At 39.7% G+C, this 27540-nt stretch overlaps 1 protein-coding gene across 1 annotated transcript in view; it reads right to left on the reverse strand.

The window, feature by feature from the left end:
* The window catches only part of LOC129762904 (uncharacterized), a 109701-nt gene extending 92877 nt beyond the window's left edge, over window positions 1–16824 (reverse strand). Inside the window, exon 1 of the mRNA XM_055761510.1 lies at window positions 15874–16824. Coding sequence (XP_055617485.1) covers window positions 15874–15976 — 103 coding nt within the window. The 5' untranslated portion in view covers window positions 15977–16824. The remainder of the gene's footprint in view (window positions 1–15873) is intronic.
* Window positions 16825–27540: the final 10716 nt, after the last annotated feature.

The following is a 27540-nucleotide window of genomic DNA, read 5'->3' on the forward strand; positions in this document are numbered from 1 at the left end:
ATTTTAGATAGTTTCTACCATAAGAACAAGATTCAAAAAAAATCGGAGAAGGTCGGGTTTTTTTTCTGATTTGGGGTAGAGTTGTTCAAAAACATTTAATAGCAGTACTCAGAATTAATCAGTGGTAAATTTTTATTAAAAAACAAGCTGACCCGGCAAACTTCGTCCCGCCTAAAATTTGTATTTTGTTATCAATACCTTCAAACATTCACGTTTTCTTACTATGAGCAAGTTCATGGGTCCAATCGCAGAACTGTTCATTGATTGATCTTCTATTCGACCCCGTTGAATTTACCTTTTACTATAAAATTCCTAGTATTTCTAACAAAAATCATCATTATAATTTTAGATTATTTTCAGACACAATTCTCGTTCAAGAGTTTTCAACCGCTAGCAAATAACATGTTTCTCCGTTACATGGAATAAATGTTTTATACAGGAAATATGATAGAATAAAGACAGTCCTAAATCGGACAATTCCTTCCTCGAGTTCTGCTCTTATCAACACACCCGGTTATCTTTTTTTTGTATCGATAGAAGAAGATATAGGAGTGCGTTTCATCACATTAAAATCCATTTTCAGTTTCGAACAAAGATCAATTTCGCTAGCACAAACATCAAATGGACTAATAGCACTTGTCACTGTGTAACTGTAGAACATATGGGAATTTAATTTTCCGAATTTTCTCTTTTTCCTTCAGAGTTTTCCGAAATTTTTCAATTGTCATGTTTGTTTGGAATATTTTTGGTTGAAATATGTGTAATATTTTTATGAGACCCCCTCTCCATTCCAGAGGAGGGAGGGGTGTCATACCATTATAGAAACATTTCTCATACCCAAAAACCCTCACATCCGAAATTGTGCTTGATTAGTTCTCGAGTTATGCAAAAGTTTGTGTTTCGTTTGTATGGCAGCCCCCCTTAGAGAGGGGGAGGAGTGTATTCACCATAGGAACGTTTTGTGTTTATTAAAACCTTCACATGCCAAATGTGGCTCCATTTGCTTGATTGGTTTCCGAGTTATGCAGAAATTTGTGTTTCATTTGTATGACAAGGGTGAAGGGGGGTGAAGAGTCTAACTATCATAGAAACATTTATTGCACACTAAATCCTCCACATGCCAAATTTGGTTTCGTTTGCTTGATTGATTCTCGAGTAATGCAGAAATTTGAGTTTCATTTGTATGGCAGCCCCCCTTTAGAGAGGGGGACGAAACCTTCCCCGGTCCCAAAAACCCCTACATACCAATCTTCATGTTGATCGGCTCAGTAGTTTACGAGTCCATAAGAAACAGACAGACAGACAGACAGAAATCCATTTTTATATATATGTAGATAATCAATTTTCAACGAGAACCGATTACGCTTCGTTTCGAACACCAGATCAGCTTCAGAGAACAGTCTTTCGCTGTAAACATTACTGTAAGTAACTGAAAGATACACTATAACAAACCTTACCAATGAGGGGTACTGATTATAGTTTAATGACCATGATTATAGTTTAATGGTCGGTTGAAAAGATAGTAGCAAATTCTTATTAAAAAAAATCTGTTCTAAATTTCTTGCACAAAACATGATCTAAACGTAAAATTTATTCATCGTTTATAATTTTTGTGTAAAAGTGTGTTTGTAAATGTAATCCCTTTATTTGCAGTTTTTTTCCAGTTTCGTATTCACAAATAAAGAGCCGAATATCCGACTGCCAGATATCCAGCCATCCGATTTCGAAGCTTGTTGGATATCCGGTATCAGGTCAAACCACTATCCATTTCATCACTACTAAAACTATTGTATATTAAGGCGCTGGTAGTTGAGCACGTAAGTCTTAAAGCTGGTGGGACATTTATCTCGGGAGCCATAAGGCCGATTTAGATGAAATATGACTAGAAAACAAAAAGATCCGAAAGAAAGATTTTAAGATCCAAAGATTTCCAAAATGGCGTCTGTTAGATTAGTTTTTTTTTCAATTCGACACCATAACCATTGATAAGGGGTCTATCGCAAACTCATCTTGGATCTCTGAATACTATTTCTATCAAAATTGAAAAAAAAACAACACTGATCATATCGCTACTGGTCAGCTACTTTTATGTTTTGTTTGCAATAAAAAAAATTAAATGGCGGCACTCGCGTTGTAAATTTCTTCGGGGACTGATACCCCGATACCCAATACGGGGTAATGATTTTTTGACGTAGGACTACGTCTAACCGGAAGATATAGGGGGTGAAATGGAAATCTAGGCACTGAACAAGTAGGAAAAAATGCAAGATTTGGAATGCTTATAACTCGAGCATTTCTCAATAGATCGCAAAGGTTTTTGCATCAATTGATAGGAAATATATCTACGCATCTATCATAATGAATAACATTTCATTTTTCTTGAGATAAATAATTGAATAATTGTGAAATATCAAGCATTGTCAAAATGCACTATGTGCCCATTTTTGATTGGTCCATTTTGTGCTCCCCAAATCGAACCGACCAAAACGGGCAACCAGAGCAGCAGCGAAATAGAATGAAGCACGATTGGAAAGGAAAAAGAAAAAAATGAACGAAACATTGGTCGCAGTCTCACACATGCGTAATTCTCGAGCCAGCCAGTCAGCTTAAAAATCCCCGCTCCGCTGCCGTAACGATCATTCTCATTTAAACCGTACACCACATCGGTTCGCATCACAACACATCAACAATCCAACCCAAGCAGCCATGTCTGGACATGGTAAAGGAGGAAAAGTGAAGGGAAAGGAAAAATCCGGCTCGAACCGTGTTGATCTGGAGTTCCCCGCAAGTGTAGCTAGGCCGAGCGCGTTAGTACCTGTGCACCAGTCCACCTAGCCGGCGTTATATAGTTTCGGCCGCCGAAGTGATCGAGTTAGCTGGTAAAGCTGCTCGCGACGATAAGAAAACCCACATTCGGAACAGAACACATTCGGTTCGATGGACATCAAGACAACAGGCAGTTGCAGCGAGTGGCGAGTGGCAAACGCAATCGCAAAACGGCATCAGGTAGCAGAAGAAAAAAGTTTGTTCTTTATACACACTGCTTTGGTGGCAAATCCAGAACAAGGCGGCATCGAGGGCGTTCGAAATGGTTTTTTTCAAAACCACGAGTTTTCTAAATTTGAACCATTCCATAAAACAAGGCGCTTTCCAAAAAAGAGTTTAGGAAATACAGTTCAATGCTTTCTAAAACAATATCCAAAATAATAATAAAACACAAATTGATTTTTTCATAATTTGTTTGCCAGGATATGATGAGTATGTGAATTTGGCAGTTGTTCTGAGCTTATTGATTTTCACCAATTCTTAAATTGCTTCTAGATTGAAAGTACAGTAATTTACACTTATCTCGACATTTAGCTAATTTGTCGGACAAGTAATGCGACATATATAGTTGGACATTTTTGTAAACATAGAGTTCGGGGTCCAAATTATGACCCCACATTGAAGGTCGACACTGTACCACTGTCATCGCAAATGTTCAATTACAGGTTAAAATTACCTCCAATCCGATACTGAGTGGTTGTAATGCGACGTGCCATTGAATGTAATTTACTGTAAAATATGTCACAAGCTGGATGGGAAGAAATTTTCTAACTGTGAAAGCTGTGGCGAGTGGCCAACGCAATAGCTAAACAGGAAGGTTTAACCGAACAAGATGGGAATATCGAGTGATAACAAAAACACAACACCAAAGGTTCTTTTCAGAACCATCAACATATTCATGAAGAGTAAACAGTAAACTAATCCATTTTTAAGGTAGATAGATAGGTATTCACGTAGGAGAAGAAAATAAAACAATATATTTAAAATATATATTTAACAAAAGCTGTCCCCTTTGTATAGTCCTACGTCACTCCAGTTATGTCCCCGACATTACCCACCCGTCTTTTTATACCAGGTTTACGAATTGAAATTGTCCGATTGATTTTTTTTCTGCATCATAGTGACTTTCAACACTTTTAGATTTTTTAGATGTTGCTAGCAGGCTATTGTATGAATTTCTTTCGTTTGATATACATGTCTTTTTTTCATATGACATTAAACTTCAAAAACGTTGTTACTGAATATTTCCAAAATAGTAATTGGTCATCGTTTTAAAGCCATGGAGAAGTTTCTGAAGCTCGGAAGAAGGGTGCCACAAAAATTGAGCGAAAAGCAAATGGAGCATCGCAAAACCGTTTTCTGAATTGCTTTTTCAATGACACCAAAGGTACTATATAAATTATATTTTTTTGGTTTCTGTGAAAAAATATGAACCCTCCTCGAATTCTTTTTCGCTCTCCTTTTCTCTTAAAAACACCATTCGCGATGTAACACACATACAACTAGGGTGGCGAGGGTGTCCTTTCTCATCATGATAGTTTAGGTTTAGTTTTCCAAATTGGTCTTATTCAAGGCTAAAGGCGAATGAACTAATAAGGCTAGAGCATCTATATATATATATATATATATATATATATATATATATATATATATATATATATATATATATATATATATATATATATATATCTATATATATATATATATATATATATATATATATATATATATATATATATATACGTTTTTTGTCTTCGAACTCCTCCGAAACTGTTCGACCGATTTCGATGAAATCATGCGCAAAAAACCAAATAGGGTGGCCCTATACAGAAAAAAAATCTGATTTTTTTTAAGTTGGCTCCAAACCATGTATACAACCCAAATTTAAAACTGCTCCCTTATTTTTAATTGAGATTTTAGTATGTTTCTATGATCAATATTCAAATAATGTTACCGTCGTTTGTTTTCAAACAGAACGAATTTAGCTAGAAGCCATTTTGAATGTGCTTCAAATCACATTTGCTCAGATTACAAAATGACACTTTCTCTATTGTTATAAATCCAGATAAAATACCATATGGAGAGGAGTGCACGTCTAGACGTAGACGACTGCACAATGACGCGAGAAATTGTGATTTGAAGGAAAACAATAATCTGGAGTTCATCGTTGACACACACCGTTTATACGACTCTTCATTTACTATAACCCAACGTTCACCTTCTAAACGTGGTATGACTTGCTTAATTTTTATCAGTACTTAGTTCAGCTTCCTATCCCAAGCAATAAGCCTTGAATGTATTCTGAGTGACAAGCTCTAGAATATGTGTAACTATGGTGCAGGTCAGAACCGCAACAATCTCTGCGTTTGTGGCCAAGGTTATCACGGCATCGAGCACGTTGTTTGGTCATGCGAGGTGCATCTGGTCGCCAGATCGAATTTAGAAAACGGGCCCGAGGAAGACAACCCAATGTGCCTGTGAGAGATGTGTTGGCTCGGTCAGACCTTGTTTACATGTCCCAAATATATATTTTCCTTTGAACTATTGATCTTCGTGTGTGATTGTCCCCTCCTTTCTTCCTTTGAGTATGTTGAAATGTAAATACACTATAGATACACGAATAAATCCACTAATTGAGTATGATCATCAGCATTGTTACAATCTCCTTATATCCCATCTGAAAAAAATCTTCTGAACTCGAGCCAACCGCGAGTAATCGGTTTCCTACCTTACTAACCATAGAATTAAGAAAATTGTTTATATACACTCTGTTCAACTTCTATAAGACCAGGTGATTATCTTGCTGCTTTGTGTCATTGTAAATGAACAATGCTTCAATTTATATTCTGGTGTGTAGGTATTGGTGACTACCATACACTGCATATGTGTGTGTGCAAGCGCTGAGCGTAAACGAATGTTTTCGTATTTTCAACTGTCAAGTTTCTATAACCTGTTACATTTCCCATTTTTTAGTTGTTTTGATCAATTAAATCTGGAAAATGCCGAAGGGAAAAGTCCTCACAAAGAGAGAAGAAAGACAAATCGATGCATTTCACCAAGAAAATGTTGGTATCAGAAAAATTTCTCGTCGGATTGGACGATCCCATCAAGTAGTGCTCAATTATTTGGCAAATCCTCATGGATACGGTAAGGAGGAGAGTGCTCCCCGTAAATCGAAGCTCTCTGACCGGGATAAGCGGGAAATAGCTAGAACAGGTTCGAATACCTCAAAATCGCATTATTTCAACTACTCAACTGCTCGGGTGACAATTCGTCAAATTTTGGTAAAAAATCCTCACATAAAGAGGGCTAAAAAGGTTGAAACTCCTCATCTTACACCATCTCACGTCGGAAGACGTCTGAGTTTTGCCAAAGCTCACATGAACCGACAGTAGGCCATGGTATGTTGTGACAAAGAATGTTTCCAAAAGAATACATTTTGCTATCTACCATAACGAAAAGTTCTTTAATGTATAGGTTTTCTTCATTGATGAAAAAAAAGTTCAATTTGGATGGTCCTTATGGTTTTAATGGGCACTGGCGTGATTTACGGAAGAAGGAACAGTATTTTTCAACCAGGAATTTTGGTGGAGGCTTGTGCATGGTTTGGGCGGCATTCTGTGAAATCGGAAAGCTCAAGATAGTTTTCACATCATTCAAGGATTACATACATGTTCTGGAATCCTCTCTCCTACCGTTTTTGCGTGGATATCGTCACAAAATATTACATTCCAGCAAAACAATGCTACTATTCTTACCAGCAAGTAAACTAAGTAATGGATTAAGGACCAAAAACTTAATTTTTTGGACTGGTCGGCTCGCTCTCCCGACTTGAGTCCTGTTGAAAATCTTAGGGGGGATCCTTGTACGCTGATTCTACACTGAGGGAAAACGGTACACCACGACTGAAGAGCTTAAGGTCGCAATTTCGGAAATATGGGAAAACATCGAGAATTCCGTTCAGCAGAATTTGGTAAAAAGTATTCCAACACGAATTTTCAAGGTTATTAGTCGAAAAGGCAAGGGACATGGTATACCAATTATTGACATGTAAATCAGCCGATCGTTTTGAATTTTTCATTGATAATACTTATTTTGAAATGGTCTTATAGAAACTGGCAGTTGAAATTATCATATTTAAGCACAATAAATAAACAAACAACTCTTTTGAAAAATTGACGTTAAATATAGTTTATTCTAAGCATTCAGCAATGTATGAATGTATCTTGTCTGTTTGTGTTGCAACGAGATAGAATCAGTCTTATAGAAGTTGGACAGAGTGTATAGTTATAACAATATATTTATGAATTCGGCTCCTTACTTATGTAACTAAGCCTGTGAAAATAAACAAATTATAAAAAAGATGCATATTACATAAACAATAATCCCGAGAGCCCTTCGTTCATTATGAATATCTTTTCTCATTTTGAATTAATATTTATGAACATGCGGTTAGAGGAGACGAAACAAAGAAGAGAGTTACTCGATGGTTTTTAATGTAAACCATCCGATGATCCGATACGGTCAGGACAACGCCATTCTACGATGTTTGTAAGCTGTGCCAACAATTGATGGTCGACGCATACGCGAAGGTAGAGAACGAACAACTGAGATATCATGAGCAGAGCCGACACAGCCTTTGCCATTGCCAGGTCAAAAGCAATAAATGTGTAATGCCATGACAATGTATTGCGCGTGTGTTCGAACAAAACATGAAGTCCGGTCGGATTCAATCCCACATATTGCTGGATGCATTCTGTGAATTGATGAAGCGAGAATTACCCCATACACACATTGTTCGAATCAACGCCTGCGATGCACTGCTGAAACGGAACGAACTCAACCCATTTTTGAAGAAGATGGTGATTGGTGATGACAAGTGGATCACGTACGACAACCTAAAGCGAAAAAAGTCATGGTCGAAGCGCGGTGAGCCGGCCCAAACCATCGCCAAGCCCGGATTGACGGCCAGGAAGGTTTTCTGTGTGTTTGGTGGGATTGGAAGGGAATCATCCACTATGAGCTACTCAACTATGGCCAGACCCTCAACTCGGTTCTCTACTGTGAGCAGCGATCGTCCTATTGCATCCACCGTAGAGTCCGGACCTGGCTCCAAGTGAGTATCATCTCTTCCGGTCCATGCAAAACGCTCTTGGTGATACTAAGTTGGCCTCAAAAGAGGCTTGCGAAAACTGGCTGTCTGAGTTTTTTGCAAATAAGGAGGGGGGGTTTTATAAGGGGGGGATAATGAAGTTGCCTTCTAACTTAAATTCGATAATTTTAAGTATGTCAAATAAAGCGTCAAATTTCGATCAGAAATACGACATTTCTTTTTCCCCAACCCAATATATAAAAAGGGATTTCTGTCTGTCTGTGTGTCTGTCTGTCTGTCTGTCTATCAGTCTGTCTATCTTTCTGACTGATTCTTATGGATTCGAAAACTACTGAACCGATCGACATGAAAATTGGAATGTAGGGGATTTTGGGGTCGGGGAAGGTTCTTATGATAGTTCGAGATCCCTCCCCCTCTCTCTAAGGAGGGGCTACCATACAAATGAAACACAAATTGCTGCATTACTCGAGAATTAATCAAGCAAACGAAACGAAATTAGGTATATAGAGGTTTGAGGGCGCAATAATTTTTTTCATGGTGGTTAGACACTCCAACCCCCTTTGATAAGGGGGTGTTGCCATACAAATGAAAGAAAAAATTCTGCATAACTCGAAAACTAATCCAGCAAATGGAGCTAAATTTGGCATGTGAAGATTTTAGGGGGCACGAAACGTTTCTATGGTGAATAGATACTCCTCCCCCCCCTCTCTAAAAAGGGGAAGAGGGGAGGGGTCTGTCTTTATTCTATCATATTTTCTGTATCAAACATTTATTCCATGTAACGAAGAAACATGTTATTTGCAAGTGGTTGAAAAATCTTGAACGAGAATTGTGTCTGAAAATAATCTGATATAATAATGATGAGTTTTGGTACAAGTACGAGGATTTTTTTAGTAAAAGGTAAATTCAACTCATGAACATGCGCTTAGTAAGAAAACGTGAATGTTTGAAGGTATTAATAACAAAAAAAACAAATTTTGGGCGAGACGAAGTTTGCCGGGTCAGCTAGTATTGATATAAATCATTTTGAGCACTCAAGTTCCTACAGAAATTATTTTTATGTACGGAATCTATACTCGTGGTATATAATTTCTTTTTTGACACATAAATCTGATGTAGATTAAGACGCATCAATCCTGATACTGACTGTTTAAATCCGTTGCTCCGTTCTTGAGTTAAATCGTGAGGAACGGACACCAAATCATTTTTATTTTTATAGATCAAGTTTATAAATTCATAGTTGCCTTCACTTGATTTATTTGAAACTCATTGTTGAAAAAAAAACAATATTTATTTGAAGTTCATTGTGAAAGCATAAACATAAACAAAACTTGACCGTTATTGAATTGAATGCATGGTGAAAATAAAAACAATTTTCATTTGAAATTCATTTTGAATTATTTTGAAGCAATTGTTCATTTTTCTTCCTCATCTTGGATTTCGGTTTTGGGGATTCCGACGCTTAGACCTTAGAGCGCTGTTGCATCGTTGCGCTGTTGTGGGGTTCGAAGAGACAGACGATGGTTTCTCATGAAGCTAAAAGCCCAATCCTTTGCTGTCAGTTTTGCAACTTGGTTGAATTCGTGCTGGAGGTTGTTTTTCCCTTCGTATTTCTGTAGTTTAGGTATTCAAGAGTATGTTCTAGAAAGAACTTATCGAAAATCCTATTATTTACCGAGTTAAAGTCATTCTAGTGATGCGGTATCGGTACGGCCATAACAATGAACTTCAAACGCGTTTTTCTCGAAACTAGTTTTTTTAAACTGGCGTACACGATATTTCCAGTTCTACTGAACCGATTCGTGTCGTGATTCATATGAATACAATCTGCATGCATCACGCTATCGCATGAACCTCTAAAAAATGTAATTTTTTAAATTTTACTATTTTTAAAAGTTGGGAAACATAAGAAAAAACGTTCTAAACCGCATAAAGTTTTTTTAAACGGCTGCCATTTTGTCAAAAATCATGTTTCTGGCTAGTCCGAGGTTCATGCGATAGCGGCACCTTTACTGATTCAGAATCTGTTCGATTTTTGACGTAGGACTACGTCTAACCGGAAGATATAGGGGGTGAAATGGAAATCTAGGCACTGAACAAGTAGGAAAAAATGCAAGATTTGGAACGCTTATAACTCGAGCATTTCTCAATAGATCGCAAAGGTTTTTGCATCAATTGATAGGAAATATATCTACGCATCTATCATAACGAATAACATTTCATTTTTCTTGAGATAAATAATTGAATAATTGTGACATATCAAGCATTGTCAAAATACACTATGTGCCCATTTTTGATTGGTCCATTTTGTGCTCCTCAAATCGTACCGACCAAAACGGGCAACCAGAGCAGCAGCGAAATAGAATGAAGCACGATTGGAAAGGAAAAAGAAAAAACTGAACGAAACATTGGTCGCAGTCTCACACATGCGTAATTCTCGAGCCAGCCAGTCAGCTTAAAAATCCCCGCTCCGCTGCCGTAACGATCATTCTCATTCAAACCGTACACCACATCAGTTCGCATCACAACACATCAAGAAACCAACCCAAGCAGCCATGTCTGGACATGGTAAAGGAGGAAAAGTGAAGGGAAAGGCAAAATCCCGCTCGAACCGTGTTGATCTGGAGTTCCCCGCAAGGGTAGCTAGGCCGAGCGCGTTAGTACCAGTGCACCAGTCCACCTAGCCGGCGTTATATAGTTTCGGCCGCCGAAGTGATCGAGTTAGCTGGCAAAGCTGCTCGCGACGATAAGAAAACCCGCATTCGGAACAGAACACATTCGGTTCGATGGACATCAAGACAACAGGCAGTTGCAGCGAGTGGCGAGTGGCAAACTCAATCGCAAAACGGCATCAGGTAGCAGAAGAAAAAAGTTTGTTCTTTATACAAACTGCTTTGGTGGCAAATCCAGAACAAGGTGGCATCGAAGGCGTTCGAAATGGTTTTTTTCAAAACCACGAGTACTAAGTTTTCTAAATTGGAACCATTCCATAAAACAAGGCGCTTTTCAGGGCCATTAAACCTTTCAAAAAAGAGTTTAGGAAATACAGTTCAATGCTTTCTAAAACATTATCCAAAATAATAATAAAACACAAATTGATTTTTTCATAATTTGTTTGCCAGGATCTGATGAGTATGTGAATTTGGTAGTTGTTCTGAGCTTATTGATAGTTGGGGACTTTCCTGATTATTCAATTTTCACCAATTCTTAAATTGTTTCCAGATTGAAAGTACAGTAATTTACAATTAGTTCGACATTTAGCTAATTGGACGGACATGTAATGCGACTTATTTAGTTGGACATTTTTGTAAACATAGAGATCCAAATTATGACCCCACATTGAAAGTCGACACTGTACCACTGTCATCACAAATGTTCAATTACAGGTTAAAATCGCCTCCAATGCGACACTGAGTGGCGCGTCAGCACGTCGCACGGAATGTAATTTACTGTACAACATTTCACAAAGCTGTATGGGAAGAAATTTTCCAATTTTGAAAGCTATGGCGAGTGGCAACAAATCGCTAAACAGGAAGGTTTAGCCGAACAAGATGGGGATATCGAGTGACAACAAAACAATAAACTCTTTGATTGAAGATAATTTTGTGATCCTGAAAAGGACCCTTTTTAGCCTGCATGTGAATCCAACGAGCGAACAAATCGTAATGAATGTATTTTTTTGCCATCGCTCCCTTTTAACGCACATTCGTTCGTCTCGTTGGACTCGCCCCTCTGGCTGAGTCTGCCGATTTGTCTCTATCCTGTGAGTGTGTACCGCTAGAGTATAAAACACGCGGACCCCAAAAAAATATCTTATTTTCTTTCAAACCGTAAACCCGTGTGGTTGTACGGCATCGGCATCGTGGACGTAACAAAGGAGGACAAGTTAAGGGAAAGGCAAAGTCTCACTCGAACCGTGCAGGTCTCCAGTTCCCTGTTGGTCGCATTCACTGATTGCTCCGCAAGGGTAACTAGACCGAACGGATTGGTGCCGGAGCACCAGTATACTTAACAGCGATTATAGAGTTTCGGCCGTCGGAGTGCTCGAGTTGGCTTGCAAAGCTGCTCACGACAATCAGAAAACCCGCATCAAGAACAGAGCAGCTTCGGTTCGGCGCTCATCAAGGCAACAATTAGTTTCAGTGAGTGGCAAAGTGTTTCTCCGGCACGTCGCATTAAATGTAATTTACTGAACAATATGTCACAAGCTGGATGGGAAGAAATTTTCCAACTGTGAAAGCTGTGGCGAGTGGCAAACGCAATAGCTAAACAGGAAGGTTTAACCGAACAAGATGGGAATATCGAGTGATAACAAAAAAACAACACCAAAGGTTCTTTTCAGAACCATCAACATATTCATAAAGAGTAAACAGTAAACTAATTCATTTTTCAGGTAGATAGGTAGGTATTCACGTAGGAGAAGAAAATAAAACAATATATTTAAAATATATATTTAACAAAAGCTGTCCCCTTTGTATAGTCCTACGTCACTCCGGTTATGTCCCCGACATTACCCATCCGTCTTTTTTGTTTCCGATAACCATAAGGGCTGGAATCGTGTACGCTCTGGCGCAACTTTTTTTTGAAAAAGTTGCTCCTCACTTCATAAGCTCTTAACTATTCTAGTTATGTAGAATTTTTCTCCGTTAAATTTTTGTTTTATTGTTAAAAGATGGATGAACAAATAATGATATAATGGATAGTAAAAATATTATTTGTTTTATTTTTACGGAGCTCGAAAAAACTCCCGAAATTCGTGTCTCTGCACTAGAATACCTCCTTAAGGCAAGGCGGAAATTGGGACGCGTATAGCGCTAGTAACTTGACGCGACACAGCGCCTGTTTTTGTGACTAATGAGAGTAGATAGAACGACACAAATCGCGAGATGGCGCAGCACTAGTAAGAAGCGGCTCGTGTGACGCTGTGGCTGAACCACAGTTTCTCGTGCTGATCGTGCCGGCAGTGGTGGTTGTGTTGGTGAATATATATGTAGCGCAATTGTGTGTGAGTGAGACGGTTTATCAAAGAACGTCGGTAGTGCGTTTCGAAACAAGTTTATTTTACTGCTTTCCGTGACTATCGTATAATTTTCTTCGTTTTGTTCCCAAAAATTGATTATGGAGGAGGAGAAGTTAATTGAAGCGGTGAGAGAGCACAGGTTGCTTTATGATACAAGTGATGCTAACTATATGAAGGTCAAAATGAGGAATCGGATTTGGGGAGAACTTGCAAAGGAATTGAATTTAAAAGATGGTAAACAGTTATTTCATAACCTTGAAGTTTCTATGTGTGTTTTATACGGCTATTATTGCAGGGGAAGAAGCTAGAACGATGTGGCTTAAACTGAGAGGCGGCTATCGTGATGCGCGACGGCGACAGATAAAATGTCTGAAAAGTGGCGCAGCTGCTGAGACTATAAAACCATGGAGATTCCAGAAGCAGATGTTGTGATGAGTGAGGGATATGAAGAATCATACGATGGAGATATTAGAGGCAACGATACAAAATCCAGCAAAACATCTACAGTGTCTCATACCTATAGTTCTACTCCTGTAGCATATAGTAGACAGCCAAAAAAGAGGAAAAATGACGACGTCTGTGATTTGCTGCATCGTTCAATGCTATTGCGGGAGGATAGAGCACAAGAATGAGCGAAAGAAAGAAAACTGCTGCTGTCTGACAAAAGTGATGACCCTCTTTATAATTTTTTATAAGCATGTACCAGCTTACCAAAACTATACCCTCCAATTACCAGCATAGAGTCAGAGGACAAGTTTTTTGAGCTGTGTCACAAGCGAAGGAAGATATTGTAAACATAAACAGCCGATCGCCTTCATTGTTGTCATCATCCAATTCGCAAAATTCACAACAGCTCTCCTCTCGAACTTGGTCAAACTCAGAACAACTGTTTGAAACAGTCTACACAGTCGAGCCGAGTATCAATCTAAACGACTCTGTTACCAGTTTCTAGCCATGAACACTATAATAACATTCTTTAATTTGGTTATTTTCGCTATGTGAATAAACATGAATATTGATCAATAATATAGATAAATCAACCAACAAGTTTATCGTATAATTTTCTCCTGTTCACGAATTTTTTCGTTTTCCGTATATGTTTTAAGTTAATTGAGACAGTCAGGTAGCACAGAATACATTATAGCGATTTGTTTGAAAACAAAATTGATGAATCAGATTGTGTTCCAAATGATATATTTCGTACGATTAAATGTTGTTTGTTACATAAATCAATTATTCTATGGTGCTTTGAACTATACATTGTTGTACTTTGTATTCACAAAACATGTTCAACAATATAACGATAAAGTGATATGTAACACATTATAATTCAATAATTTCCCAGGATGACGGATTGATGCTGCCAAGGAACCGCTCCCCAATTATTTAAATAATTGGTGAAATGTAGAAAGACGGGCGTTGAAAATTTAGTGTTCATAATTTACAGTTACAATTCTTCTTGGATATGGTCTCATGAGATTTTCTGACAATGGAAAGGCCTCATCTCCCACGAAAACGTACGGAATTGGTTCAGAAATCGTAGATATCTCTTCAGGAGGAGGAAGTAATAAAGTGTGTTTCATCATTTTTGTTCCCAGTGAACTACTGGCAAATATATTCCCATCGCTGAACCTTCCCATTGATCCTATATCGACTGGGATAAATTTGTAGTCCGCATCAACTGTAGCCATTAAAACTATGGAAAACGTATGTTTATAGTTGAGGTAAGATGATCCACTTTTGTTATGTTTTTTAATCACAATATGTTTTCCGTCGAGAGCTAAAACGCAATGCGGGAATTGCCATCTCTGCTCAAAACGTGATGCTACTATTTTCCATGTTTGTGTTGTAGGTTCTGGTGAATATATTGGCTGCATACATTTCCATATAGCTGCAGCTACTTCTTTTACGATGTTAGATACTGTTCGATCTCCCAATAGACAGAAAACCAAAGTCTTTCTCACTGACAAGACAATGACATCAGAAGTCTACAAAAAAGAGTGCCTACAGAAACGGATTCTGCCGTTTATTCGTGCCCACGACCGTCCAGTAATGTTTTGGCCGGACCTCGCAAGCTGCCATTACAGCAAAACGGTTATGGGATGGTACGCAACGAACGGGGTCAGCGTAATACCGAAGGACCTCAACCCCCCAAACTGCCCCCAGTTCCGGCCAATAGAGAAATACTGGACAATCACGAAGCGGAGCCTTAAGGCAAAGGGAAAACTTGTTAGAAACATGACTCAAATGAAGAACTGGTGGAATCAAAACGCCAAAACGGTGGACGAAAAGGGTGTGCGCCGCCTAATGTGCCGTATTACGGGAAAAGTACGAGAATTTCTTCGAAACAGCAATGAATAATTTTTTTAATTTTTTTTATGAAAGAGTAAAAAAAATGCTACATTTGTATGAAAAACAAATTATGAATTCGTTAATAAATGACTGAACTACACGCAATTGTTTGTGTTCCAATATTAAATGAAGCAGACTTTAGTTCTAAGAAACAGAAAACCACGATGCTCTTTAATACAATAATTGATATTCGCTGATACTAGGGCTGGCCACAAACTATACAGCGATTTCAAGCTTCTACAAGTTCTATAGTGAACAGTGAGCTAGAGTGAACATCATTGAGGAATGAATGCTAGTTAAAATTGACATCGATGTTCCTGCAGTCGTTAATTAAAACTGCAATTATAAAACGTCCGTCACATATCTCAGCACAATTCAGTTCAGTTCAATTTGATATGACAGCAGTCGGTTTACCGCACGTCAAAAACCAGTTAACGTTGACAACGAATGGACAGTGGTTTTAATTGTGTTAGTCGTTTCCCGCCAAAACACCCATCCGAAACACACCCTACCAGCCGCCAACACACAAAGCCGGTACGTAGGGCAAAAGAACCCAACTTACCGGCATTGCTGCTAGTCCCGGAGCCTCCTCCCTTGGTCGTGTAATTGTTGTTGATCGAGTTGAAAAAGTTCGCCGCTCCGGTGCGCCTCAGTATCCAGAACATGATGCTGAAGCTTTTGAATCACACCACGCCGTCTCTCGTGCCTTTGCTATGGTTTACTTGTTGGGATGCTCCCGAACCGACCGGGTACCAGCAACTTTTGTAATCAACTTTTCACGCGCCACTGCTGAGACTGACAAGTAAACTTCGCGCCGCTTCGCACCCCGTAAATTAATCAATTCGCATCCTGGCGCCCACACACACTTTTTTACACTTTCTTCACTCTTTTTTTCTCGGCATGAATCGAGCGATGATTGCTATTCACAAAACGAATTACTGAGTTGTTGCGTCCCGCGGGTGGTCTCCAAAAAGAAGACTAACAATACCGCCGAGAATTGGGTTACACTTTATGCGGCTGCCAATTCGTTACATTTGAAATCTTCCGAACGCCCGCCGACGACTTCACTACGATCCGAAACAATAGGGTTGCTGATTGATGTACAAGTTTCACGGTTTCTCGGTATCCGCACTCGGTCGGTCCGCACCAAGAAGGGTCGAATAACCACTTGCTGGAAAACTGCTACCAATTTACATCGTTCCTGCTGCCATCCGTATATTCGCTCCCTCGGGGGAATTATCAAACTTTCACCTCACCATCGCAAACGGGCCCTCATTCCGCCTCGACATCCGATAGGAGGTGGTACACTCAGCTGCAATATCAATTTCCGACCGCGAGCGATAGCTTTGGCACTTCAGCTCCTTCCGGGACCTTTCGCCTGCTTTGAAATCTGGCTAATGTATACACAGCACAGATCATATACACACACCATTAATTCGGAACGGTATGAAAACAATGTTCGGAAGATGTTTGGTGTGCGCGCTGCTAAGATCTTACGTCCAATCGCACCGGTCTGTCGAAACAAACTGCCGAGCAGCTGTTCTTTCGCACAGCAGCTTTGCCTACCTCGCAGGCGAGCTGGATACGATGAGAGCTCTTATCGTGGGGTTCATCCCGAATGCCACTCACTCGTTCGGGTTGCACCGTGGGTGAGCTACCCCGATTGCGGATACCGGCAGACAGCAGATGCTTGTGATGACCTTAGGTGGTAAAGTGCTGTTTGAATAGTATCGGAAAACGGTTAGCAGTTATGTGAAACTTGTTGGGGAGGTGGCTAAAGTGAAGCACAGATAATGAGGAAGGGATAGGGATGAGAAACCGTTTTGCGTGTGATTCTGTTTGTATTGATATTTGGTTTTGTAATGTTTGCTTAGGTTTCGAACCTCCGACTGGCGCAATTGGACTATTATCATAAAACAATCGAAGTGAAACATAATCCCTCTGATTGCAGAGCAAAGTTGTCCAAGATAAATTATGAAATATTCACTCTGTTAAAGTAACCCTGCCTTCTTCTGATTTCAGAATAGAAGGGTTGACAAGAAGTTCGGGTTGACAGCTAGAGCTTAAACGAGACTAATAAATACGTTCCAATTTGACAATTTTTTCTTCACGAGGCAAACGTAACATTGTTTTGTTCAGCTCTCGTCCGGATCTCGTTGGCCTTTTTATCGCCGGATTCCAACCCCCAAAAAGAGTCATTGGAATTTGTCGGATTATGCGATCCAAAATTCAGCTTAGGGTGGACAACGAAACCATCCAAACATAATTTGTGCATAGTTTCGTCTTGGTCAGGGGAGAATATTTCCAGACAGTTTACCCCAGCTCGTATATGTTCTTCGAAAATACATAGACTGAGAATACCTTTGTCAAACTTGAATGTGGCATGTGGATGTGAATGGGATATAACAATTGTAGAAGAGACGTTGCATGCTCGATATGGTGAGCTCGTATTACTGTAATTCGTGCAGAAATAGCATGCCATAATAAAATAAAGGTTCCGATAGATTCAAAATCAATGCGGTGAATTAGTCGGCGATAATGATTCAGAACTACGGAGACAACAAGTAGAATTTCATTCGGTTTCGAAATCAACCAGAATCGTTGCCTACAGGTGGCCCGGTGAAATTTTGCAATGCGAGAAAAAGTTGACAATCGATTGATGCCAGGTTTGGACTATGTGGTGGAATCATAAAATCATCCCAAGCAGGCCCTCGGAGTTGTGTGGCTTTGCGTTGTCCTGATGGAACACAACACCTCTTCTGTTGGCCAATTCTGGACGTTTCTGGTCAATCGCTTCAAATGGTTCATTTGTTGGCAGTGTATCGTGTATTGCACTGAAAAAATACATTCACCATTCACAGTTTCAGCGGCCTGGCATTTTCGCCTTAAAAAAAAAAGGTTTAAACCGGATTTTCTCTTTGTTGACCTCCATTGTTTACACCCTGTAACTCACAATTGAATGAAGCAAACAAATGTCACCTTTACAACGAGCCTAAACTTGAAATAGCATGATTGATATTACGCGAGATATCGATCACTACAGCCGGTTATAGAGAAAATAGAGAATTACTTTTTCGTCAACCTAATGTTTTATTCCACTCTTAGAGTGCACCATTATGAATTAGGGGTGTCTGAAAAATCGTCTTTCTTACCGATTTTGACGGTACCATGAAAAGGAACTGTAAGAAACTGCTTTTAAATTTTTGAAGACATGAGTCTTACCCCCATCTCCCCTTTGCATTGTTTATCAGTCTACCTCCGTATATTATCTGTTTGTCTCATCCATATGTCCATTTTACCCATACCACGAAGAATATTCAACTTGGCGGTCTATTTATATTCCAACAGAAACCATTTTTTGTGAAAAATTTAACCGAATGATTCGAAAAGCAGTATATCACTTGTATTGGGATATCTATTTTAAATAATGGACAATTTATTTTTTCCGGAAGGGATTCATCGTATTTCATATCACAAATCGTTCGCAGAGTAGGGTCATTTTCTCATCTTTTATTTTTTTCAATGGTTGACAATTCATTTCCTCGCGAAAGTGTTTCTCTTCGTTTTTTTATTCGCGACAACGTTAGTAAGATTATAATTTTTTTTTCGGACTCTTCCATATTTTCGGCCGCGACTATATTCGTGTAGTAAGGGCACTGAAAGCGTCTCAACGAATTACCTGCGTTATTTTTATTGATACTTAGTTGACATTTCTCTGCCTAATAATACACCTTGAATGTATTCTAAGTGGCAAGCTCTAGAATGTGCGTGAGCACAGTGTAAGTCGGAAGAAATTTCTTTGACGAAAAAAATTCCGGCCAGACCGGGAATCTAACCCGAACCCCGGCATGATAATGTGTGACGCCAATCACTCGGCTACGAGAGCACTATTTAATAGTTGATGATCTCAAAAAGACAGCATTTATATCTATTGGTTCTGGATAAGTTCTACAACTCCAATTCTTACAATCTGCTTGAAGAATCCTGAACACAAGAAAACGGTGCTTTTTGTACAATTAAAATTTTTTTTGAACAATTAAAAAAATTATAATTCACATCTAAAAACGTTTCGTATGTTGTGACGAATACCGGAGAATGCCGAGTTTGTCGTTTTTATGTTGTTATGTTGACTTTGGCATTCGAAGCGACCCAAGCGACGAATTTCAGTTTCTATTTTGCTACCGTGTCCGGACTCGATTAAAAATACTTTGCGTCGGTTCTCAAACCGTTAGGTAAAAAGTGTTTGTGAATGATTGAACCACACGTAACCCTTTATGATTTCATGTTTTGTCAACGATGGTGGTGGTTATGACATATCATTCTATGGCTGCAGTGTGTGTCTGGAAGAAGAGGTGCTTCAGCGCATTGAAAATAAGGAAACATATGGCCGCCTTCGGTATTGTTCTCGCGAGAACAATAATGAATCATGAATCAACCTTCTTCAGCTGTTTCCATAAGACCACACGAACTATCGATTCTTGTCAAGGCCATCAGAACAATCCACTAAACTAAACTAAAGAGTTGTTTCAAAAAAGGTCGGTGCTTACTGAAGTAATACAAGACAAGATAAGAAGTGAAATGATTTTTTAAATGCTATTGCCGGGAGAAAGCTTGGGTTATTTCGATTGGTCATTCAATTGTTTCCGGGTCAAAAGTGGCGTCAGACGTTTCCCATCGTGAGTTGTGCTTCTCTGGTGCGAAACTGAATGGGAAATTTACTTCGTACCGGTTGCTGTCGCCACCACCATTACGACCGTTTGGAGCGTCTTTTTTTGCAAAGTAATTTTGCTGAGGCACTGATAAACTACTTGAGTATTCAATAAGTTAAGTGTTTCTGTGTCGCTGTGGTTAGTGCTGAGAGTTAATTTGGCAATCTGCTCAAAATACTTTTTTCGATGCATCCCAAGCGACATGCAAACCATCCGCACTTGGTGAAATGGACAGTCATATCCATAATCACATCCAATGCATGATAGAAAGTGAAGGAAAGAATATTGAACTCTTTTTTATATTGCTTTCTCTTTTTGTTCTATTTCAGTTATTGGACGCACAAACACTGGTAGAGAGTGAAATTATTCCTCTCGCGAGTGATAAACCTCTACGCTACGTATATAAACCTGTCCACATCCCCCCCCACTACATGTCCATTATACCCGCACCGATAAAATTGTTGTACTTTTCGGCTTGTTTTAATTTCAGTAAAAAACATGGAAAAACACATTTTTATAAAACATTTGCCCAGTTATTTCGAAAACCAGTATATTGAACTGTAAGAAACTCCTTTTAAATTTTTGAAAACATGAGTTTCCAGAGACACAATTGAAGTTTTCCTTAACATGTCCGTCTTACCCCCATCTCCCCTACATGGAACGAATTCGTTTTGGAGGAAGTCACTTCAAAATGCAATGAGGACAATTTGACTGGGAAGAATGAAATGATATAGTCGAGTCGGTAGAGGGAGATAGCGACTAAACGCCCGACTGACTGTTTAGTCGTTTCGACGGAGAAACTGCGTGAAGATGCCAAAAGTCATTACTAACTATATGCTTAGTCAGTCAGATAGTCAGCTCAGTTGACTGTGACTATGCACTGCAGCCCTGGATGCGATTATTCGAAAAAAAGCAGGCATTTATAATTTGGCAAAATCAACGGAGGGATGATCTTGGAAGATTATTTTACTCTATTATCCCCAAGGTTCAATTAAGCTCAATTCACGTCTTTATCGTGTAGGTCTTTATGTAATTATGGTCCAGGATGTCATAATATTGAGCATGTTGTTTGGTTATGTAAAAATGCAATTAAGGAATTTAACCGGCTATTGATTTAGATGTTCGATAGGGTATACTCCGGCATATCATGATAGCCTGAGTAGTCACGATCTTAATATTATGTTCCCCATATATGTCTTCCTTAGAAGCCCTCCTCACTTACTCGAATTGAAGCTCGCGTTGACTGAATTAATTTCGTGTGTTCCGTTTGTGTGAAGTGAATATTTTGATGGATTCTCAGGTGGAATAATGCACTTCGAAAATAAAAACTTCTACTTATCAAAAAAGTATTTCATGTGTTGGAGTAACATATTTTTTGCAAATGATTTAATAATTTTGATCAAGAGCAGCATTTGATAAATATTTTATATGATTATGACGGGCGTTGGTAGAACATATAATAAAAGCATATGACCTAAAAATTTTTTTCATCTAAAACATGTTCCATTAGACAGATCGGATCAAATGACGAGAACGGCTGATCAATTCATAAACTTTTTTCAGCCTTTTCATTATGAAAATTAAATTCGAACTGGAGGCGATCTGGCGTAGTGGTAACATCTATGCCTCTCACGCTCAAGGTCACGAGTTCAATTCTCACTCCCGACATTCTTCCAAAAATGGAAGTAAAAGTGACGAACCAGCCAAATGAGTTGAAAGTCACTATAATACAGAAAAAAAAAAAAAAAAAAAAAATTCGAACTTGTCCAGCCGCGTCCCTTGTCTCTATTAAAATAGGTCTAATGCGATGTTGCCCAAAATGGCAAACTGACTAGCAGATAGAATCTTCCCTAACACAATGTTGAACCCTGCTCTTCGGTGAAAATAACAGCATCCCCTGGTGGCTTATCAGCAGTGTTGGCCCAACTTAAATTTCCTGCGAGTCGGCCGATGTCTAATTAAAACGAAACGAAAGGAGCTATGCAGAAACTTTTCGGGCTTTTTTGAGAGGGCAAACTTTGTCGGTCTCCAGAAAAAAGACACACTGAACAACAGCCCGGCGGAGTATTTTTTTTCACAATAAACTCCCTTCGTTTATGTTTAGAATAAAATTTGCTGGGCTAACACTGGCTGTTTTGAATGCCATTGGATGGCATTCTCGGCTGTGGGTACCCGTATATTCATGACCACACTTTTTGTGACTCTTAATTAGTCCGTTAGAGCCCGAAGCCAATCTTTTTTTTCCTGATAACAAAATGGTAGCGGATTTTACTGTAACTATTGCATAATCTAGGTTCACAGTTCTGCTTTAATAGCGAGTCGTTTTACCTCTTCTATTTTTGTCGGCCTATAAAATGAGGCGACAATCATCGCGCTATTAGTAAAAACAAAGTATTTTCAGTGATTGATTACAAAATCGCTTTATTTCATTCAAAATTCTGGATTCCGGTTTTGGCACCAATCGTACAATCGTCAACAGCAAGGAGGATTCAAGTTACGACGAACGATAACGAGTTAAATTTAAACATTAAAATCATGACATCGAAATTTAAATAAAGATAGACAGTTCAATTATGTTGAAGGAAAAGGTCTCACCAAAAACAAACGTTCCAAATAACGTTTGATCATCGTGGAGAAAACATCGAGCCAAGTTTGTTTCACATCAACATACTTTTGCCAAAAGCTAATCAGCATAGCAAAACCATGACTCAACTTCTAGGCACCATTGGTATCCCCTTGAGTCTTTCGATACTTTTACCTCCCATCCTAGAACCGCAGAGCTTCGGCGGCGGCTGGAATTCCCCGCAGAACCACACGACGAACAAGTTAGCAGGAATTATTGTTTGATTTACTAGAACAGAATCGAACACAATCGCAGCTCAACTCAAACGAACGTCAGAGTTCGAATGAAGCAACTGAATCTCGCAGGAAACAACGCCCGCATCCCTCAACAGAGGGGGAATAAAGTTCGCCAACGTAGAACTTTTCCACATCATCGGTCTCAGTTTGCCGGTATCCGTTTTTTGTGCTGCGGCCCGCAAGCACTGGAGCAAAAAACTGTTTCAACTTTCGAAATGAAACAAGAATGAATAAAGGTAAAGTCCCATTCAATGGAACGAAAAATGGGAATGGGAACATAATATTAACCCGCGACAGCATTACGTTGAAACTGTGTTTTAGTTCGTTGACGTTCTGTACAGTGAGGATGAGACACAAACTTCATGAGGGGTTTAAACTTTCATCGTTTTCCAACGGAACATGTGTATCGGAATGGTACAGTTTTGCATCAATGTGGCAATGAATCTTAAGACTGATTTTCACTTTGAACAATAACTAAGAAAAAAAATTTCAAGTCCAGTGCTGGTATTGATCATGAAGTGAGAAGAGCCACGACATTTTTTTGTGTACTTTAATTGAAACAACCTAAAGGGTGTGTCACATCAAATTGCATCACGGACAAAACGCTGTAGAAATTTAATTTTTAGGAATTATATCTTCAGCTTTCGCTTATAATCAGATAAGAGTGTATAGATCACGTTGGCCATGCTTCACTGTCAATTTTTGGTAAATTTGGAAAAATGTCGTCGAACGAAAAAGAGCGTCGTGAATTAATCCTGCGCACTCATTTCGAGAATCCGGAGTTGTCACATCGGGACATCGGTAAGATGCTGGGAATCGTCCAATCCACGGTCAGCAGAGTACTAAAACGATACTTCGAGAACCTAACCATCGACCGGAAGGTGAAGAACGGCAAAAATGGATGCTCCATCAGTGAAAAAGATCACAAGCGCGTAGTTAAGCAGTTTAGACGTGATCCGAGAAGTTCGGTCCGGGATGTCGCCAATAAGCTGAATTTGTCAAAAACATGGTGGGGAAGACACGAGCCCGGAAGCTGTACACCGAAATGCTGACGAAGCCGCATTGCCTGGTAATGGACGACGAAACCTACGTCAAAGCGGACTTTCGTCAGCTGCCGGACCTGTTGTTCTTCTCCGCAGAGGACAAATTCAGCGTTCCGGAGGAGATTCGCAAGCAGAAACTATCCAAGTTTGCCAAAAAGTACATGGTGTGGCAAGCGATCTGCTCTTGTGGAAAGCGGAGCGCCCCCTTCGTGATCTTCGTGATGACCGGCACGGTAAACGGGCAGGTTTACCTTAAGGAGTGCCTACAGAAGCGCTTACCACTAATGAAGCAGCACGAGGGCCCGACCATCTTCTGGCCGGATCTCGCTTCGTGCCACTATTCAAAGGACGTGTTGGAGTGGTACGAAGCCAACGGGGTCACCTTCGTGCCAAAGGAAATGAACCCGACCAACGCGCCGGAGCTTCGCCCAATAGAGAAATATTTATGAAGCAGGCCCTCCGGAAGAACCCAAAAGTTGTCAAATCGGAGGCGAACTTCAAGAGAAAATGGATTTCTGCTCAAAAAAAAAAAACTACAACCTGACGTTGTACAGAACCTTATGGACGGGGTAAAGAGGAAAGTGCGAGCATACGGGCTTGGGCTCGAAGTATGAATAAAAAGAAAATGCCAAAAGTTGTTTAATAGTTTTTATTTTACTGTCTAAAATTTTCAAAAGGATCGGTCTATTGGGCGAATTTCTACAGCGTTTTTTCCGTGATGCAATTTGATGTGACACACCCTTTATAAGCTTGTGTGTCATCACATCAAGTTTCATAACGGAGAAAACGCTGTAGAAAATTAGCTAGTTGACTGACTCTATTCAAACTTTCAGGCATTAAAATATAACCTATTAGTGAGCTTTTGGCATATTTATTTCATTCAACTTCAATAACATAACCGTATGCTCGCACCTTACTCTTAACTCCACTCATAAGTTTCTGTTTAACATCTGGCGGCAGCTTCTTCTGTACGGAAACCCACTTTCCATGTCTTCCTCAGATTTGACCACATAATAGCCCAGTATTTTTCGATGGGCCTCAGTTCTGGTGCGTTGGAGGGTTTCATGTCCACTCCAGGACAGAAGATGGTAGGAACCTCGTGTTGCTTCAACAGAGGAAGCAGACGCTTTTGTAGACACTCCTTGGGGTAGATCTGCCCGTTTACAGTCCGGGTAGTCCCGAACGGCGCAATCCTGCTACCTACTTCCTCCAGAACATCAAAGTTGTGCTGGGCGGTGAAGAAATGTAGTCCCGGATGCCGCCGTGACGTAAGTCTCATCATCCATGATGAAACAACAAGGCTTTGTCAGCATCTCCCACCGTATTTTGCCGTTCGTCACGATTTGGAGCCTTCTCCACATTGTACGTATGCAACGAAAGTCTAAACGAAAGACTTGGACAGATCCAATTTTTTGGTCACATCCCTGACGGCAGCATTGGGATTCCGCTTAAACCTGATGCTGATCACTGATAGAACATCCATTCATCCACACGACTCACCGTTGACTGCACGATTCCGAATTGTTTCCCGATGTCCCGAGAATTTTCCAAGTGCTTGCGCAAAATCAATTCGCGACGTTGCTTTTCGGTAAACATCGAAAAACTGACAGTGATAAAAATAAAGTGTAAACAATACACTCTAAACTATTTCTATCCACATTTGCAAGAAAAAATACCCAATGTCCCGCCGTTTACAGCTTATTCGGTATACATAATCCGCAATTTGAAATCACAACCCAACGAGCGGACATAATTTATTTCTAAGGCTGATATCATTCACATATACACAAACACTGCTCGATACAGGAATAAAAGGCATGGAAGATATTTCGAAATTCGCAGGCATTGCCATGTCGTCCGAATTGCGGCGCTGAATGCAGCGTTTGTTCTAGGGGTATGAGGAGAGAGGAGAGAGGAGAGAGGAGGCTTTTGGTATTTGGCTTTTTTTTTGGCGTACCTAACAATTTTCCCACTCGAACACTTACAAGAAGAGCTTTCAGGAATATTCTAAAATATCTGTTCATCCATTCATTGCGATGTAGCATCATAAGCTATACCAAATTCCTTTCCCAACTAGAAAGATCTTGTCCCTAATTTCAAATCCGCAATCCTACCTACATGCTAAATAACCATAACCACTCATTTCCGTAACTAACACTTTTCCGCTTTCTCCATCAGCAACTTTCTATTTTTCATGTAAGCGAATGCCTGACGTAATAGCCATCTATGGAATTTCCGCCTAGCGTAATGACCTTCATGGGAATTCCATCAACTAACAAATAAATATTTCCCATTTTTATGACTCCCATATTAACAGCAATAAAACAACGCCCTGCTCGACGCTTGGCGTAACAGCGTAACAATAACATATCCAAGTCCAAAATAAATAAACACGGTAGAGAAAATTGTACCACATGAGGAAGTTAGCTCGTAAGTTAGAGAGTAAGTGAAATACAGTCTCTTTAGAATCTTCATACGAACGTCTACGAAATACGAACGAAGAGACGACAAATCTCTGATGAAGAAAATCGTGGAAAGCTATCAGTGCTTTTCGTTTATTTGGTTCAGTCCTCACATTACGATTGAACTGCACTGCCAATTCGTACCAGACTGTTTCCTTATCACTCAAATATCGATCACCATCTATAAACACCTGTGCTTCTATATTGCACTTGAAGTAGGACCCTCAGAACATGCAATAGTAAAAAATTTCCTACTAGGATTCGAAAGCAGACTTCCTGTGCGCGCGCTTTATTTTCGAGAGACGAGTATCGATTTTCTCTTCCTCACAACCCTTCCATGTGCAAGCGATGGTATCGGGATTTAGCACGCGAGTTTGGGATTGGCTCTTTCTCTTTTCTTTCGTAAAATATTGAGAGGTTTTCAGACTTCCTGTGCGCACGCGACTAAATTTCGAGAGACGAGTATTGATTTTCTCCTCCCCACAATCCCTTCATGGGCAAGCGATGAGACCGGGCTTTAGCACACGAGTCTGGGTTCGGCTCCTTCTCTTCTCTTTCGTAAAATATTGAGATGTGCTCAAGAATACTTCGTTTCACCTCAATATGAGTGATGCACATGTGTTGGTGCTTGCGAGACTTTCTCGTGTGCCTGCCTCAAAGTGACATTTGGTGCTGTGGGGGAAGTTGTGCTTCTGGCGTTAAAATTTAAATCTTCGTAATATGGCACGTAGAACAAATAATGATGAAGAACTGTTTCACATAAATATCACATAAATAGTCATCCAATTAATTCATTCATTTGTTGCACACAGCTCGCAACGTGCTGTGTTCTACGTGCTGTGCGAGATCTCAGAAGGCTTAACCAAATGTCACGAGAAAGTCTCGCGAGCACTCATGCACGAGCATCTCTTCATGTACACAACACATGTGGATCGTTCGCATCGAAACGCGACGAGGCATTTCATGAACACATCACAAAATTTCACGTTAGAGAAGAGCAAGAGCCAATCCCAAGCTCGCGTGCTAAAGCCCGGTCTCATCGCTTGCACATGGAAGGGCTGTGAGGAAGAGAAAATCGATACTCGTCTCTCGAAAATAAAGCACGCACACAGGAAGTCTGCTCGCTCGGCTGCCTTCTACCTCACTCATTTGTTGC

Source organism: Toxorhynchites rutilus, chromosome 1 (genome assembly GCF_029784135.1).
Source record: "Toxorhynchites rutilus septentrionalis strain SRP chromosome 1, ASM2978413v1, whole genome shotgun sequence".
In the NCBI taxonomy this organism is placed as follows: Eukaryota; Metazoa; Arthropoda; class Insecta; order Diptera; family Culicidae; genus Toxorhynchites; species Toxorhynchites rutilus.